The 13,944-nt window shown below is 34.2% G+C and overlaps 1 protein-coding gene across 1 annotated transcript; it reads right to left on the reverse strand.

Annotated features, from left to right (window-relative positions):
- Positions 1 to 5,609: 5,609 nt before the first annotated feature.
- On the reverse strand, positions 5,610 to 13,707 carry LOC147401789 (uncharacterized). The gene is made up of 3 exons (XM_086443203.1): positions 13,312 to 13,707; positions 7,171 to 7,301; positions 5,610 to 6,816 (listed from the first exon to the last, which is right to left on the reverse strand). The coding sequence occupies exons 1-3, from the start codon at positions 13,553 to 13,555 to the stop codon at positions 6,091 to 6,093; spliced, it is 1,101 nt and encodes a 366-aa protein (XP_086299329.1). The 5' UTR covers positions 13,556 to 13,707; the 3' UTR covers positions 5,610 to 6,090.
- Positions 13,708 to 13,944: the final 237 nt, after the last annotated feature.

Raw genomic sequence — 13,944 nt, forward strand, 5'->3', positions numbered from 1 at the left:
GAAATTTCTAACCCTAGTTTACAAATTGAAGAATCGTGGACCGTCCAATTTTTGTAAATCACTTTTGATGGGATTAGAAGTTTTGGAATAGGCTGATTTTTGGTGAGGATGATCTCCTCATCATAGAGATCATCTTCACAAAAAATCAGCTCATTCCAAAACTTCTAACCCATGTTTTGAAAAATGTTTGGCAAACTTTAGGGCTGTTGAACCGCCCCCATATATATATATATGGGTCAGGTTCAAACGACAACCATTTCAACACACATATAGACAACGTGTTTTGTCTTATATGGGTAAAAAATTTGGAATGGGCTGATTTTTTGTGAGGATGATCTCTGTGGTGAGGAGATCATCCTTGCCAAAAATCAGCTCATTATGAAACTTCTAGACCGTCCAATTTTTGTTGAAAATTTATAGACCGTCCAATTTTTGTAAATCAATTTTGATGGGGTTACAAGTTTTGGAATGGGATGATTTTTTGCCAGGATGATCCCCTCATCACAGAGATCATCCTCACAAAAAATCAGCCAATCCAAACATTTTTGCCCATATAAGACAAACACGTTGTCTATATGTGTGTCGCAATGTGTGTTGCAGGAACCCGACCCTATATATATATTATATATATATATATATATAATATATATATATATATATATATATATATATATATATATATATATATATGTGGGTGACGTTCCTACGACCCTTATTACGACTCACATTGCGACACCGTTTTTGTCTTATATGGGTAAAAAGGTTTGGAATGGGCTGATTTTTTGTGAGGATGACCTTTGTGACGAGGGGATAATCCTTGCAAAAAATCATCAAATTCCAAAACTTATAACCCTGTCAAAATTGATTTACAAAAATTGGATGGTCTAAAATTTTTCAACTTGTAAACATGGGGCTAGAAGTTTCATAATGAGCTGATTTTTGGCAAGGATAATTTCCTCAACATAAAGATCATCCTCACAAAAAATCAGCCCATTCCAAACATTTTTGCCCATATAAGACAAAACACGGTGTCGCAATGTGAGTCGTAATAAGGGTCATAGGAACCCGACCCTATATATATATGGGGGCGGTTCGAGGGACGTGTAAGAAAACTGCTCAAAAACTGATGGATGTCAATCGTTAGATTTGGGAAAAACAACGGTTTGGATCGAGTGAAACGTCAATTCAAGTCTTTTATAATATTTATAATTAATTCCAAACACCTCCCTCTTTTTTTATTTTTTATTTTTAAAATTATAAACTCTCTCTCTCTCTCGTCACTGTCTCTTCTCTCTCTCCCTTGTCACTGTCTCTTCTCTCTATTGATGTAGAAAATGAGTTTACAACACATGCAATCCTCCACTATGTGTGATAGTCAAGGTTGTTTCAAAGAGTTTGATGGGTTGGGCTCTCTCCCTCCACCACTAGCTTCTCTTCCTCCTAATTTTTGGATTTCTAAGATGGGTTTTCAGGATTTAAATCCTCCATTGGAGCAACATAAGAAAGGTTGAGAGTGATGGGGAGGAGAAGCAAATATTCAGTGCTTTGATGAGGTACTTCCCATAGCTGGCGACCAGAAATCAGCACCGTTACTTTTTGCCACTTGTACAGTACATGCAACTGGGACCAGACACAGTCCCCTGCTCCTCAAATCGTATTTCGTTTCATCTTCGTCAACTCCTCCTCTTTCATCCTATATAATTAAAGAAATAAATTAATCACTAAAAATTACTACTTTAAAAATAATAATAATAATATTAAATAGTAGAAATTAGAGAAGGGAATTGTCTTTATTTACAAGCTTATGAGCACATGAAGGCAGGTGTTGCAAATATGGAACTCAGGACCTGAATCAAACCATTAAAAAAAAAGGATATTAATAGATGTCTAGACTCTATATTTTTAATAATTTTCCTATAATTTTTCTTACCTGAACTTGGTCGTGAAGAAATCTGATGTACCCCATTGCTTCATGAAGAACTGAAGCTGTGTCTGTCTACATTTTAGTCAAAGTTAAACAGTACAGACATCGTTGTCGTTATTTCAGTATTAATTTCCTTTCAAGTGTTTAACTTTCAACCTACAATAAATTATTAAAACTACACGGCATATTTACAGTTTTTTTTTTTAATTCTCTAATACTTGTTCTACTTCACCTTTCCAAAGGGAGAAACTAATTGCTGTAACGCTGTTATTCGTTCTCCAATTTTGAGAGAGAGAAGAGACAGTGACGAGGGAGAGAGAGAAGAGACAGTGACGAAAGAGAGAGAGAGAGAGAGAGAGAGAGAGTTTATAATTTTCTTAAAAAAAAATAAAAAAAGAGGGAGGTGTTTGAAATTAATTATAAAGATTATAAAAGACTTGAATTGACGTTTCACTCGATCCAAACCGTTGTTTTTTTCCAAATCTAACGATTGACATCCATCAGTTTTTGAGTAGGTTTCTTACACGTCCCTCGAACCGCCCCCTATATGTATATATATATCAGGAAAGTCTAACTAGGGTTTTACATAATATTATTGAAATTACAAAAATATCCTTGAAAATTTTCTTTAGGGAGCTTACCCCCATCCCCCAACAAACTCAGTTCCAAGCTTGACAGACGCATGGCTTGATTAATATATATATATATCAGGAAAGTCTAACTAGGGTTTTACATAATATTATTGAAATTACAAAAATATCCTTGAAAATTTTCTTTAGGGAGCTTACCCCCATCCCCCAACAAACTCAGTTCCAAGCTTGACAGACGCATGGCTTGATTAACAGTAGCCTCCTTATTGACCAATACTAGCAGGTTCCACAACACACTTATCACATCTTAAATAAAAATAAGAGTAATACATGAGACTTTATACATCTTAAATAAAAATAAGAGTAATACATGAGACTTTATACATCTTAAATAAAAATAAGAGTAATACATGAGACTTTATACTTAAGTTAGAACAAAAGTTTTGTCTTTAATTTAAAATTTTCAAGGTTAGAAGGCAAAATACTTTTGTTTTCCATTAAAGAAAAGTTGTGGTGTCAAGTCTAAAATAACAACTGCAACCCACCAAATAATAACTTTGAAATATTTATTTATTCCAATAAATCAAAGGTTAAAGGAAATAGAGCTTAAGAAAATTAATATTAGAGTCAATCATGTATAAAATACGCTAGGATGAAATGAAATGTTCATTTGTAGAACTTATCTTTCGGAGTTAAATTAAATTTACACAACATAAAAGAAAAGAAAGTAGACACCAAGGTGAGATCAATGTCGTTGTCATCCGCATATGTAGACGAAGCATTGGACTAGTACATATACCAAATAAATAGTAAGAGTCATTGTGTCTATTCGGTTTTGGTCAGATTATGAACAAAATAGCCATCCTAATGGGGGAACCTCTCAAGTCATTTAAGATGATGTCAACTGTAAACTCTAGTAGAACAAGAATGCTTCTCAGAATTGAGCAGTTATGAGCAAACGGGAGGTACGACAAATCTTTGACATAAGAGGTCGAACTCCTCTCCCTTGATAGCCTATTCCCTTCCCATTTGGAAGAAGCCAAGATAATAGTTTGAGTGTTGTCTCTATAAACACCTTTACACGGAATGAAAATGAATAAGAATAATAAAGATATAGCGAAGAATCTGCGCCAGCATTTCATGAACATTGATTAGGTGATTGACGTACGCCCATGTATGATTCTGACATGTGTAGCATTTACAATCATCGATAATAGGTGATGTATCTTTCCTAAACAATGAAGTTGCAAAGAAAAATCAAGAGATTGTCATAATTATGAGCGTAAGAAATAATAACAATTGCATACCTTTCATATTTGGTATTTAATTACAAGAAACCGAAGTTTTAAAGTGACTATCTCGCAGGTTTCGCGAGATAGTCACTTTAAATCTGCGAAATTGTCACTTTAAAACCTCTGAATTTGTTACCGTTCACGTTTTGATAATTAAAATGAACAATGAGCTGGAATCATAAATTCTTCAAATTCAGCTCACGAAATGGTAATTCACCCTGATTACAAAACTTTGAGCAAAAATTAACTATATAGTGAAGAGCAAAATCAGAAGCTGTTTCATCAAAATTCAACTTAAGAACTTAAGAATACCAAGAAGAGCAGGGCAACCAATCCAATTTCAATTTAAACAAGAGTTTCCTGGTTTTATCCACTTAACCATCATATGCTCACTACTCTTTTTTTTTCTCGACTTTGGGGGGCGGGGGTGGGGGTTAGGACTCGAACCCGCAACCCATAGTCATCTGATGCTCACTTTCGTTCCCTTATAAAAATTCTACTTAATAATGCCCATTTCGTATTGAGTCACGATCCAGAATGATGACACGTTCCTATAGCAACATACAGTGCCTACGTGGTATGTTTTGGTTGGATATAAAACACATAGGGCTGCGTGCACGACTTGTTTAGGAGCCCGATGTTTTAAAATACCAATCAACACTTGCCACGTAGACACCATTCCTATTCTATAAGAATGAGACACCATCCTGGATCTTGATTCTTTCTCGAGTCTAAATCGTATGCACCCAGGGTAGAGGATTGAAGCCTCCTCCCACACCTCATTATACGTGCCATGTAAGCCAAAATCCAAGAAAATTTTAAAATGGAGATATTTTTTACATTAATTCCTTGAATTGTGGCTTACATGGCATGTCACCCTAGAATGATAGTCGAGATAACAATCACAATGAAAAAAGGAACCTATCAACACTCTTATTGAAAAAGCAGTGGAAAGCAAGGGTGGAGCTAGTAAGGAGCTGGTGGGGGCACATAACTTTGAGACACCCCTATATTTTCAACTAATTACATGCCCCAATTGTCCTCATTCCCTCACCTCTCTCCCCATTTGCCCCCACACCCTCACCTCCCTCCCTTTCAATTTTTTTGCTGATGACATTGCCTCTTGATCGGGCCTTCTCATATACGAATTGGAAATGACCTAAATATTCTTTTCTTCAACTACTATCCAAAAACCTCTGAATTTCTCCTTAAAACCATTCATCTTCAAGTTCTTCAACTATACAACTAACCCTACTGCAAGAAAATCCTGGCTCCGCCACTGGAAAGTCCAAACCATAATAAAAGAGAGAATAACAACCAAATACACCTGAAAAGAACTAAACAAGAGCAAATGGTCCAACATTTGATATAGATTCAAATGGGCCTAGCGTTGCATGCATTTATTAAGTACTTAAAAGTTATAAACATGGATTAAAGTTTCGTACCATATTGGTCGAGAATAAGTCATGCCTCTGAAACATTCAATGTTTCAGATGATCTTGGATTATTTCAGGATGTCTCAAATTTTTCTCGACAAGATTCTAATCCTCACTTACAAATTTAATCCTATTTTCTGAATTTACCCGTTATTCTTTATAAAAGTATAGAAATACGTACAGAGCCTACATTTACGTATGGTAGGGAATCATGATACAACACGAACATGAGCATTAGTTAAGGTACAGACTAACTGGAAAGACGGACGATCACCTAAACATAAAGAGCTTTACTATTGAAAATAATAGTATGAATAAATCTTCCTAAGAGCTTAGGTTAAAGAAAAAGAGGAATGAAGGAAATATATTCGAGAAGATTCAATCGCCCTTTTTAGATGGATTGAGTCATTGATTTCTATCTTATTTATAGATTTACAGAAGTATATATGTTTCCTTGATTCCATTAAACATAAAAAACAGAAAATCTAAAAGATACACACATATACAAGTGGTTGGATCATCCAATCATCAATTTGAGGCTGATCTAATCCATTCTGTTATTGCTGCTTCTGTTGGCGCAGTCTGGATCATCCAATCTAATATCTTTAACATTAGGTACCATTTATCATTTGATATGTCCTCAAATTCACTGATTCAATTGCTTCCACTTTTACAAAGAACTTCCATAGATTTTCTTATAAAAGTAAATTAACCAACTAAAATATATAACATTATTTACCTGAAACTTATTCGATTTCATGAACCTCTTATCCTTCCTCATTCGATCAACAAAAGACGTTAAGTCTAGAAAACTTTCCATACTTTTGTTGGGTTTACATGCATCTTTTTTATTCATCATGCTTGGGTTTCCTGCTAAGTTCTGCATATCGGCCCCCCATGAGCTGCAAAATTTCCTCCCAAAGACCTTCTGAAGAAGAACCTAGCGAATCCCCACATAACAAATTTGCACTACATGCAGCAACATACCAATAATCTGATTCTATTTCCTTTTTTAATTGCTCTAGCGTCCACCCGGCATACCCAACAAAAAATCTGAAATCCTGAGGTCTAACTATTCCTTTCTTCACTAAGGCCGCAGCTTCATCGAAACTGTTTTTACCACCAAAACGAAGGCCAGAGATGACCTGTTCAATCCCAGGAAGGTGCGAGTTCTCCTCTGTATTTAACAAGAACATAGTAGTCTCAAGGGGGCCGCCAAAATATAAAGAACAATCTGCAAAGGTTGTAGCCAGATCAAGATTTGTGGGATTCATATGCTTGATCTTTTTGTGGACTGGGTGGTTGATGATGACCCCGACGGAGTCCTCCCATTTTTTTGGTATCGGTAAACCTGTTTTAATTGAGATCAGCTTCCTTGGGTCCTTGGTTCCTGATTTGAGGAGAAGGACAACACTTCTTTCAAAAGCACTAACACCATCAAGCTTGTCGGTGGCAACCAAGACACATCCAGTCTCTGGTACTGAGATTGGATGAGCCCATTTCGGGCCAAGTGGTATGGAAGTTAAGTGGGAGACCTCACCATGGCAGGGAGCATCAATGTCCAAGAGTTGTTCCTGCATAAGACCTTCAACTGTTTATTTTGTTTTCATTTGTTCTAGAAGTAAGAATTCCAAAGTGTCATTTACTTTTATTTATTTACTTTTTTGTAAAATATAATATATTAACATATAAAGAAACCGATGGTACACATGACCATTGCCATACAGGAGTTACACTAGGCCAACCCTCTGGTTTAAATATCAAATTCCATCTTAATAAAAAGACATCTATATAGTAATCTGAAGTGAGAAGAAATAGGGCAAGTCTTCTTCATTCTATTTTTTAAACTTCATTAATTTAATTTTATCTTAGGAAGAATAAAAATACATCTATTGTAATCTGATGTTAGAAGAAATGTAATAAGTTACCTGCTCCCGCTCCCGAGCAACAAAATTTGCTCTGAAATTTCTCCAGTCCGAAACATCAAATTCGTTGTCGTAGCAAGTAGGATTGATTCCCATTGAACCATTCCCCTCTGGAATAGATTGATCACTGCTTCCTGTAATGAAAAGTATTCTCAAATATACAACTTGTTTTCAAATTTATATATTACACTTGAAGTTTTTGAAAGGAGGTTATAGCCTTCAATACGCTTCATGTGACGTAGCACACAAGGCACTATTCAGATTGCCCTGGATAGAGCAAAATTTATAAGGGTCAAGAAATCCCAATGATCTAAGTTGAGAAAAGATTTCTTGATGCTGATGGTCCAATTGTGGACCAATGAATGTGATTTCTAAATGTCCAGAATGCATGATCTGGATCAACAGATGATCTCCACTTTGGGGTTGTAGTTCATCTAAGGTTCTGACTCATAGAAGGCTGCAATGGATGAGGAAATTGTCGCAATCCATTACAACAATACTTGGACCTTGCACTCTTGAATGCCTTGTATCAATGAGATGATCTTTCCGTAGGTATTTCACACCAAATATCTCCCTGATGGCACAATTGACAAGTACAAAGCTCGCCTTTGTTGCTAAAGGCAATACACTTACATGGAATTTTGATGAAATGTTCAGTCTAGATTCTAGTGGTGAAACCTACCACGATTCGTCTAGTCCTGATATTCATAGTCAGGGAAAACAGCTTTTTTTTTCCCCCGTAAAAGTCACCTTCAAAGCACATTCTGTACCTCAAGCGAATAAAATGAGTAAAAAATACCCCTAAAAAATTATTACAAGACAACAATAAGACCAACAATGATTTATGGAGCTATATGTTGGGTGATGAAGAAATTAACGACATGTTCATAGAATGAGTACCATAACAATGGATAAGAGATTGTTAGGATGGATGAGTGAGAAATCTAGGAAGATAAAATCAGAAATTTCCACAATTGAAACTTTCAAATAGCCCCTATAATAGATAAATATAAAGCAAAGTAAACAGAAATGCTTAGGCCATGAAAAATGAAGACTATAGCACCAGTGAGAAAGAGCACCTTACTACATGTTGCATGGTGAGATGGATAATTGGATGTATTAAGAAAGAAAAAATTGGAAATGAACACATGAGAAGAACGTAGGAAAAGCCCCATTAGGAGATAAAATAAAGTCAATTGAGATGATTTGAAGATGTTTATTAATAAAGAGCAATGGCAGCATCGATGATGAGTACTTTATTCAAGTTCATCATTCCAAGACACTGAGAGAAATGCCATTAGATTTATAGGTTTGAACAAACCTCTTGACGAACACCTTATGAACCTTGAACACGGAATTTAGATGCTTGGATATTAAAATTTTACTTCAACAACTATAATTAATCAATCAATCAAACTGGTATAACACAATGGAATTGGTGGCCAAAGTTCATATAAATGTCATTTTTATTGCAACACTAGCACTTTAGCTCAAATATTATTTTCTCACTAGTTTTCCACTGCAAACCACGATTTGCTCTCGTCAAAATAGAGAGAGATGTGCAAAGAAATAATTACCTACTTCAGTACAATCCAAAGAAACTATTTTCTCATAATAATTAAATACAATCAAGAAACTGAATATAATCTCCTTAAATCTTAATTATACCCAAACTTATAACCAAGGACTCAGGGGTGTCATTCGAGCCTGCCGGCCGGCTAGCCCAGCCCAACCTTCCCGCCAAAATAAGGATAGGCCTTCATATTGAGCCCACAAGGGTAGGGCAGGGTTTAATAATTTTCAGCCTGTCAAATCCGGGTTGGGCTACACGAAATAGTTCTCGGACCGGCCTGACCCTGGCCCGCTATTAGCCCTCATTATATGTTAATAATGTTAATAAGGCATTAGTCACCAATTTGATAAGATAATCTTCACACACACAACTTATTGTAAAAAATATACTTCTTTTCATTAAAAAAATTGAATTCTAGACATTTTATTTGGCTTGAATCCGGCCAAAATCAAGACTGAGCCAGTTAGGACCAGGCTAGAGCTTAGAGGCTGTTTGTTTGTGCTATTTTCAGCGCTTAATGCTGAAAAAAAAATTCAGCACTTTTTGTCAAATTAGCATGTTTGTTTACTCCATATTTTCATCGCTTATAACTGAAAATAAGTGAAAAAGAATTCAGCACTATTTTAATACTTTTTGCGTTGAAGTGGTAAGCACTTCTCTTTTTAGGCAAGGACAAGTATGGGCTTATATTTAAAAGGATATTACCTTTTATATCCCATGGATAATTATATAAGCACCCCCACAAATTAATAAACTCACACCATGACCAAATTGTTTTGTCTTATATGGGTTAAAAGTTTTGAAATGAGTTAATTTTTGGTGAGGATGATCTCTACAATGAGGAGATCATCCTCACCAAAAATCGGCCCATCCCGAAACTTCTAACCCCATCAAAACAATTTCAAGAATCGTAAATCATCCACTTTTTTTTTTTTTTAAACCAGTTTTGATGTGGTTAGAAGCTTCATAATGGGCTAATTTTTGGTGAGGATGATCTCCAGACCATATAGATCATTCTCGCCAAAAATTGGCTCATTCCAAAAACTTTAACCTATGTAAGACAAAAAAAATTAGCTATGGTGTGGGTTGCCATTATTAATTCGTGGGGTGCTTTTATAATTACACATCCTTCATTTCCATCGAAAAGTATTAATCCAAAATTAAGTTCTTTCAATGTTGATTTCAAATTTTGGTAACTTGTGTGACATTATTATTTTTAATTTGAAATTTATAGGATTTTAAAATTAAAAATTATTATTTAGAAATAAAAAATTTGAGTATTACTTATTATTTAAAAATGAATTGTATTTTAATTTTATAAAAAAAATAATATATTTTATTGTATTTGATAAGAAATAAGCATTTGAAACATGCAAACAACGTATAATATGATTGTAAGGGTAAAAAAGGTAATTTATCAATTTCAACAACATGTAATTAACATGATTCTACATCTAAACAATTAACTTTTTCAACGCTTATAAGTTTCAGTACTTATTTTTTTCAATTTAACAAATAGCAACTTTTGGACTAGGTTTAGGTGGTGTTTGTTTGTGCTATTTTTTAGTGCTTATTGCTGAAAAAATAAAATTCAGCACTTTTTATCAAAATAACACGTTTGTTTACTTCATATTTTCAACGCTTATTGCTGAAAATAAGTGAAAAAAATGTAGCACTATTTTAATGTTGAAAAAAAGTGTTAAAGCTGTAAGCACTTCGCTTTTTTCGACATAGACAAGTATACCCTTTATTTTTTTGGGCATGGACAAGTATGCCCTTATACTTAAAATGATACCTCTTATATTCCATAGATAAGTATATGAACACCCCACAAATTAATAAACCCACACCATGACCAAATTGTTTTGTCTTATATGGGTTAAAATTTTTAAAATGAGTTGATTTTTGGTGAAGATGATCTCTACAATGAGGAGATCATCCTCACCAAAAATCAGCCCATCACAAAACTTCTAACCCCATCAAAACAAGTTCAAGAATCGTAAATCGTCTATTTTTTTTTTTTTTTTTAACTAATTTTGACATGGTTAGAAGTTACGGAATAGGATGTTTTTTGGTGAGTATGATCTCTAGACCATATAGATCATCATCACAAAAAATTGGTTCATTCCAAAAACTTTAACCCATATAAGACAAAAAAAATTGGCTATGGTGTGGGTTGCCTTTATTAATTCGTGAGGTGCTTTTATAATTACACATCCTTCATTTCTATTGAAAATTAGTCATCCCAAATTAAGTTATTTCAATGTCGATTTCAAATTTTGATGACTTGTATGACATTATTGTTTTTAATTTGAAATTTGTGGGTTTTATGAATAAAAATTATTATTTATAAATTGAAATTTTGAGTATTACTTATTATTTAAAAATGAATTGTATTTTAATTTTATAAGAAATAATATATTTTATTATATTTAATAAGAAATAGGCATTTGAAACATGCAAACAATGTATAATATGACTGTAAGGGTAAAAAAAGACAATTTACCAATTTCAGCAATGTGTAATAAAGATGATTCTGTATCTAAACAAATAATTTTTTCAGCACTTAAATTCAGTATTTATAAGTTTCAGCGCTTAATGCTATTCAACACTTATTTTTTTCAGTTTAACAAACAACACCAAAGTCAACAAAGGCCCGACAAGGGTACAGGGGTGTTTTAAGTAGAGCCCGACTCTTTTGGGCCAGGTTATGGTTCAATCAAAACCGGTCCAAACCCACGCATTGACAGGACTTACCAAAAATAAGATTTTTTCCGAAACTAAAAGTACAAACTTTCCCAAAAGAAAATCCCTCAAACCAGTCATCTTTAACCTCAAAATTTCTATCTACTTCAACCAACGAACCACAAGAACAAAAAGGATTTTTGGGGAATTAGAAGATGAAATCTTTTGCCCTCATCTTGAATCTGAAAAATATAACTACTTCAACAAGCTACATACTTCATGAACGAAGATGGGTTTTGGGGGAATTAGAAGACGAAATCATTTACTCTCTATCTTCAACCAGAAAATTTTTCTTACTTCAACAAAGATGAGTTTTGGGGCGAAAGACACGGAGTTTTTTGGTTATTATCTTTGAAGATGACAGATTTTTGGGAAGAAAATCGCGTTTGAGTTAGAGGTTGAAGACGAGGACATTTAGGTCATTTTATTTAGTCTCTTGGAAAAAACCTAGGTTAAGGGGCATGTCAATGCTTTGAAAATACAGGGGTATCTCTGATATTAATCAAATCGTAGGGGTATGTCTAAATCACTCTAATGTTAAAGAGAGATTTACCGGGGCAGAACCATCAGTTGCAATTTTATTACACAAACTGACGTACTTCATCAAATTTGTTACTTTAACAAACCTTACTTTATGCTTTATGAATTAGGCTATATTAAGGATCGTTGGGTAGGATCGGTGGGTCTACATCATGATTTTTAAACTCGTCCGAGACCGAGACATATCATCCGAGTTAACTTAGTATCAGAGTTGAACAAGACCAACTCATATAATATTTTGAAACGATCGTGTATCGTGAGATAAGCGAGTCGTCTCGGACGATATTTTCTAATATCTCGGGTGATACAAACGAGACAAGATAGAAAATGATTAATTCACGAGTTAAACGGGACGTATCGAATAAGATTTTCAAAATCTCGTCCGAATTAATCGAGACAAACGAGTTAAAGTCTCAACCCTCTATTCTTTCACCTCCAAATTGATTTTTTTTTTTAATTTTACATTTTTTGGGATTCATTTTTTAATAGGAATCACTTTTGAATTTTTTTAGATTTTTTAAATGGTTAAAAATCATTGTCTCAATGTCGAATAAGACAATTCGAACGAAATGAGATGTATCATCCGAGTCAACTCGATATCAGAGCTGAACGAGACGAGATGAGATACCGAGTTTAAAAACCATAATCTTCTAGATTTCATAGAAAAAAACATATCCAATGACATAAAATTCAAAAAATAATTTTTTTGAGTTTGATCGAAATATAATGGTGAAATTTTACTTTTATTATTATTATTATTATTTTAGACTTCTTAGAATTTTATCCTTTATAATTTGTGGTATCGGATCATGTTTTTTTATTCCAAAACTTGATGTAGTTAGGATCCACTCCAAATATGTTAAATAAAAAATTAGTTACATCAATTTGAATTTTATGAAGTGGATCGTTCTTACAAGGTTTGCTGAGTAACAAACTTGATAAAATAAGGTTTGGTTGGTGATATCTTAAAACTAAGATAAAATATGAAAATAAAACTTAACTTTCTACACATACATGTCGGATTCGGATTAAAATGGTAAATTTCATCGTCTAGAAATACCAAATAGCAGAATTTTTTTTCCACAGCTATATATCCAGGGATTCTTCCAAGCTCAACCAAGCAGAAGAAAATCATTTTGGAGCATAAACTTACTTACCAAAAAAATAATCTGGAATAAAGTTTTTCCAAGAAGTTTTCTTTTGAGAATCAACTGAACTTAAATGCTTTTTTTTTTTTTTTCAAAAACATTTTTGCAATCTGAATTCAAACAAAACTGAACTCTTACCAGAAGAAGACGAATTGTCGAGATTCTTCTCTCCCATCGCTGTCACCACAAGAGACGGAAAAGGCTTCGACTTCAAACCCTTAATCTTGAAAAAGCTTCCATTTTGAGATCTCAAAGAACCCAATCTCGTAAAATTGCAGGAAAATGATCTTCTAGACCATGAATTTGCCTGCGAAAAGGAGCAGAGTTTGGGACACACAGAGCCTCGATTACAGTTATTTAGACTGAGGTATCGAAGATCCATAGCTCCTTCACAGAGAGTATCGAAGGATTCTCTGATTCAAGATCGAAATCGAGAGCTGTTGCTTCGATTTTAAGGAAACGATGAAACATGAGATAGATGAAAGTAGCTTTAACTAACTGCCTAACAATATAACTAATAAAAAAAAATGTATACATAACAATATGGGAAAATGACACTTAACCGCGAAGTCTCGAATATGGAGGGACATACCAGTTCTTTGCCTTTATTCTCATGCTGGGGTGACAAAAACGAGTGGTGTCGCGCACATCACTTTAGATGCTTTTCCACGAGATACGTGTAAAAAGCATATACGGTTATGTGTGCGCCACCCCATCATTTTTTTTCTTCACCATTGTGTCATTCCAGCCTTTTTCTATTCACATCGATGT

The sequence above is a fragment of the Akebia trifoliata genome, chromosome 5, assembly GCF_017979445.1.
Source record: "Akebia trifoliata isolate Shusen 1 chromosome 5, ASM1797944v1, whole genome shotgun sequence".
Taxonomy (NCBI): domain Eukaryota; kingdom Viridiplantae; phylum Streptophyta; class Magnoliopsida; order Ranunculales; family Lardizabalaceae; genus Akebia; species Akebia trifoliata.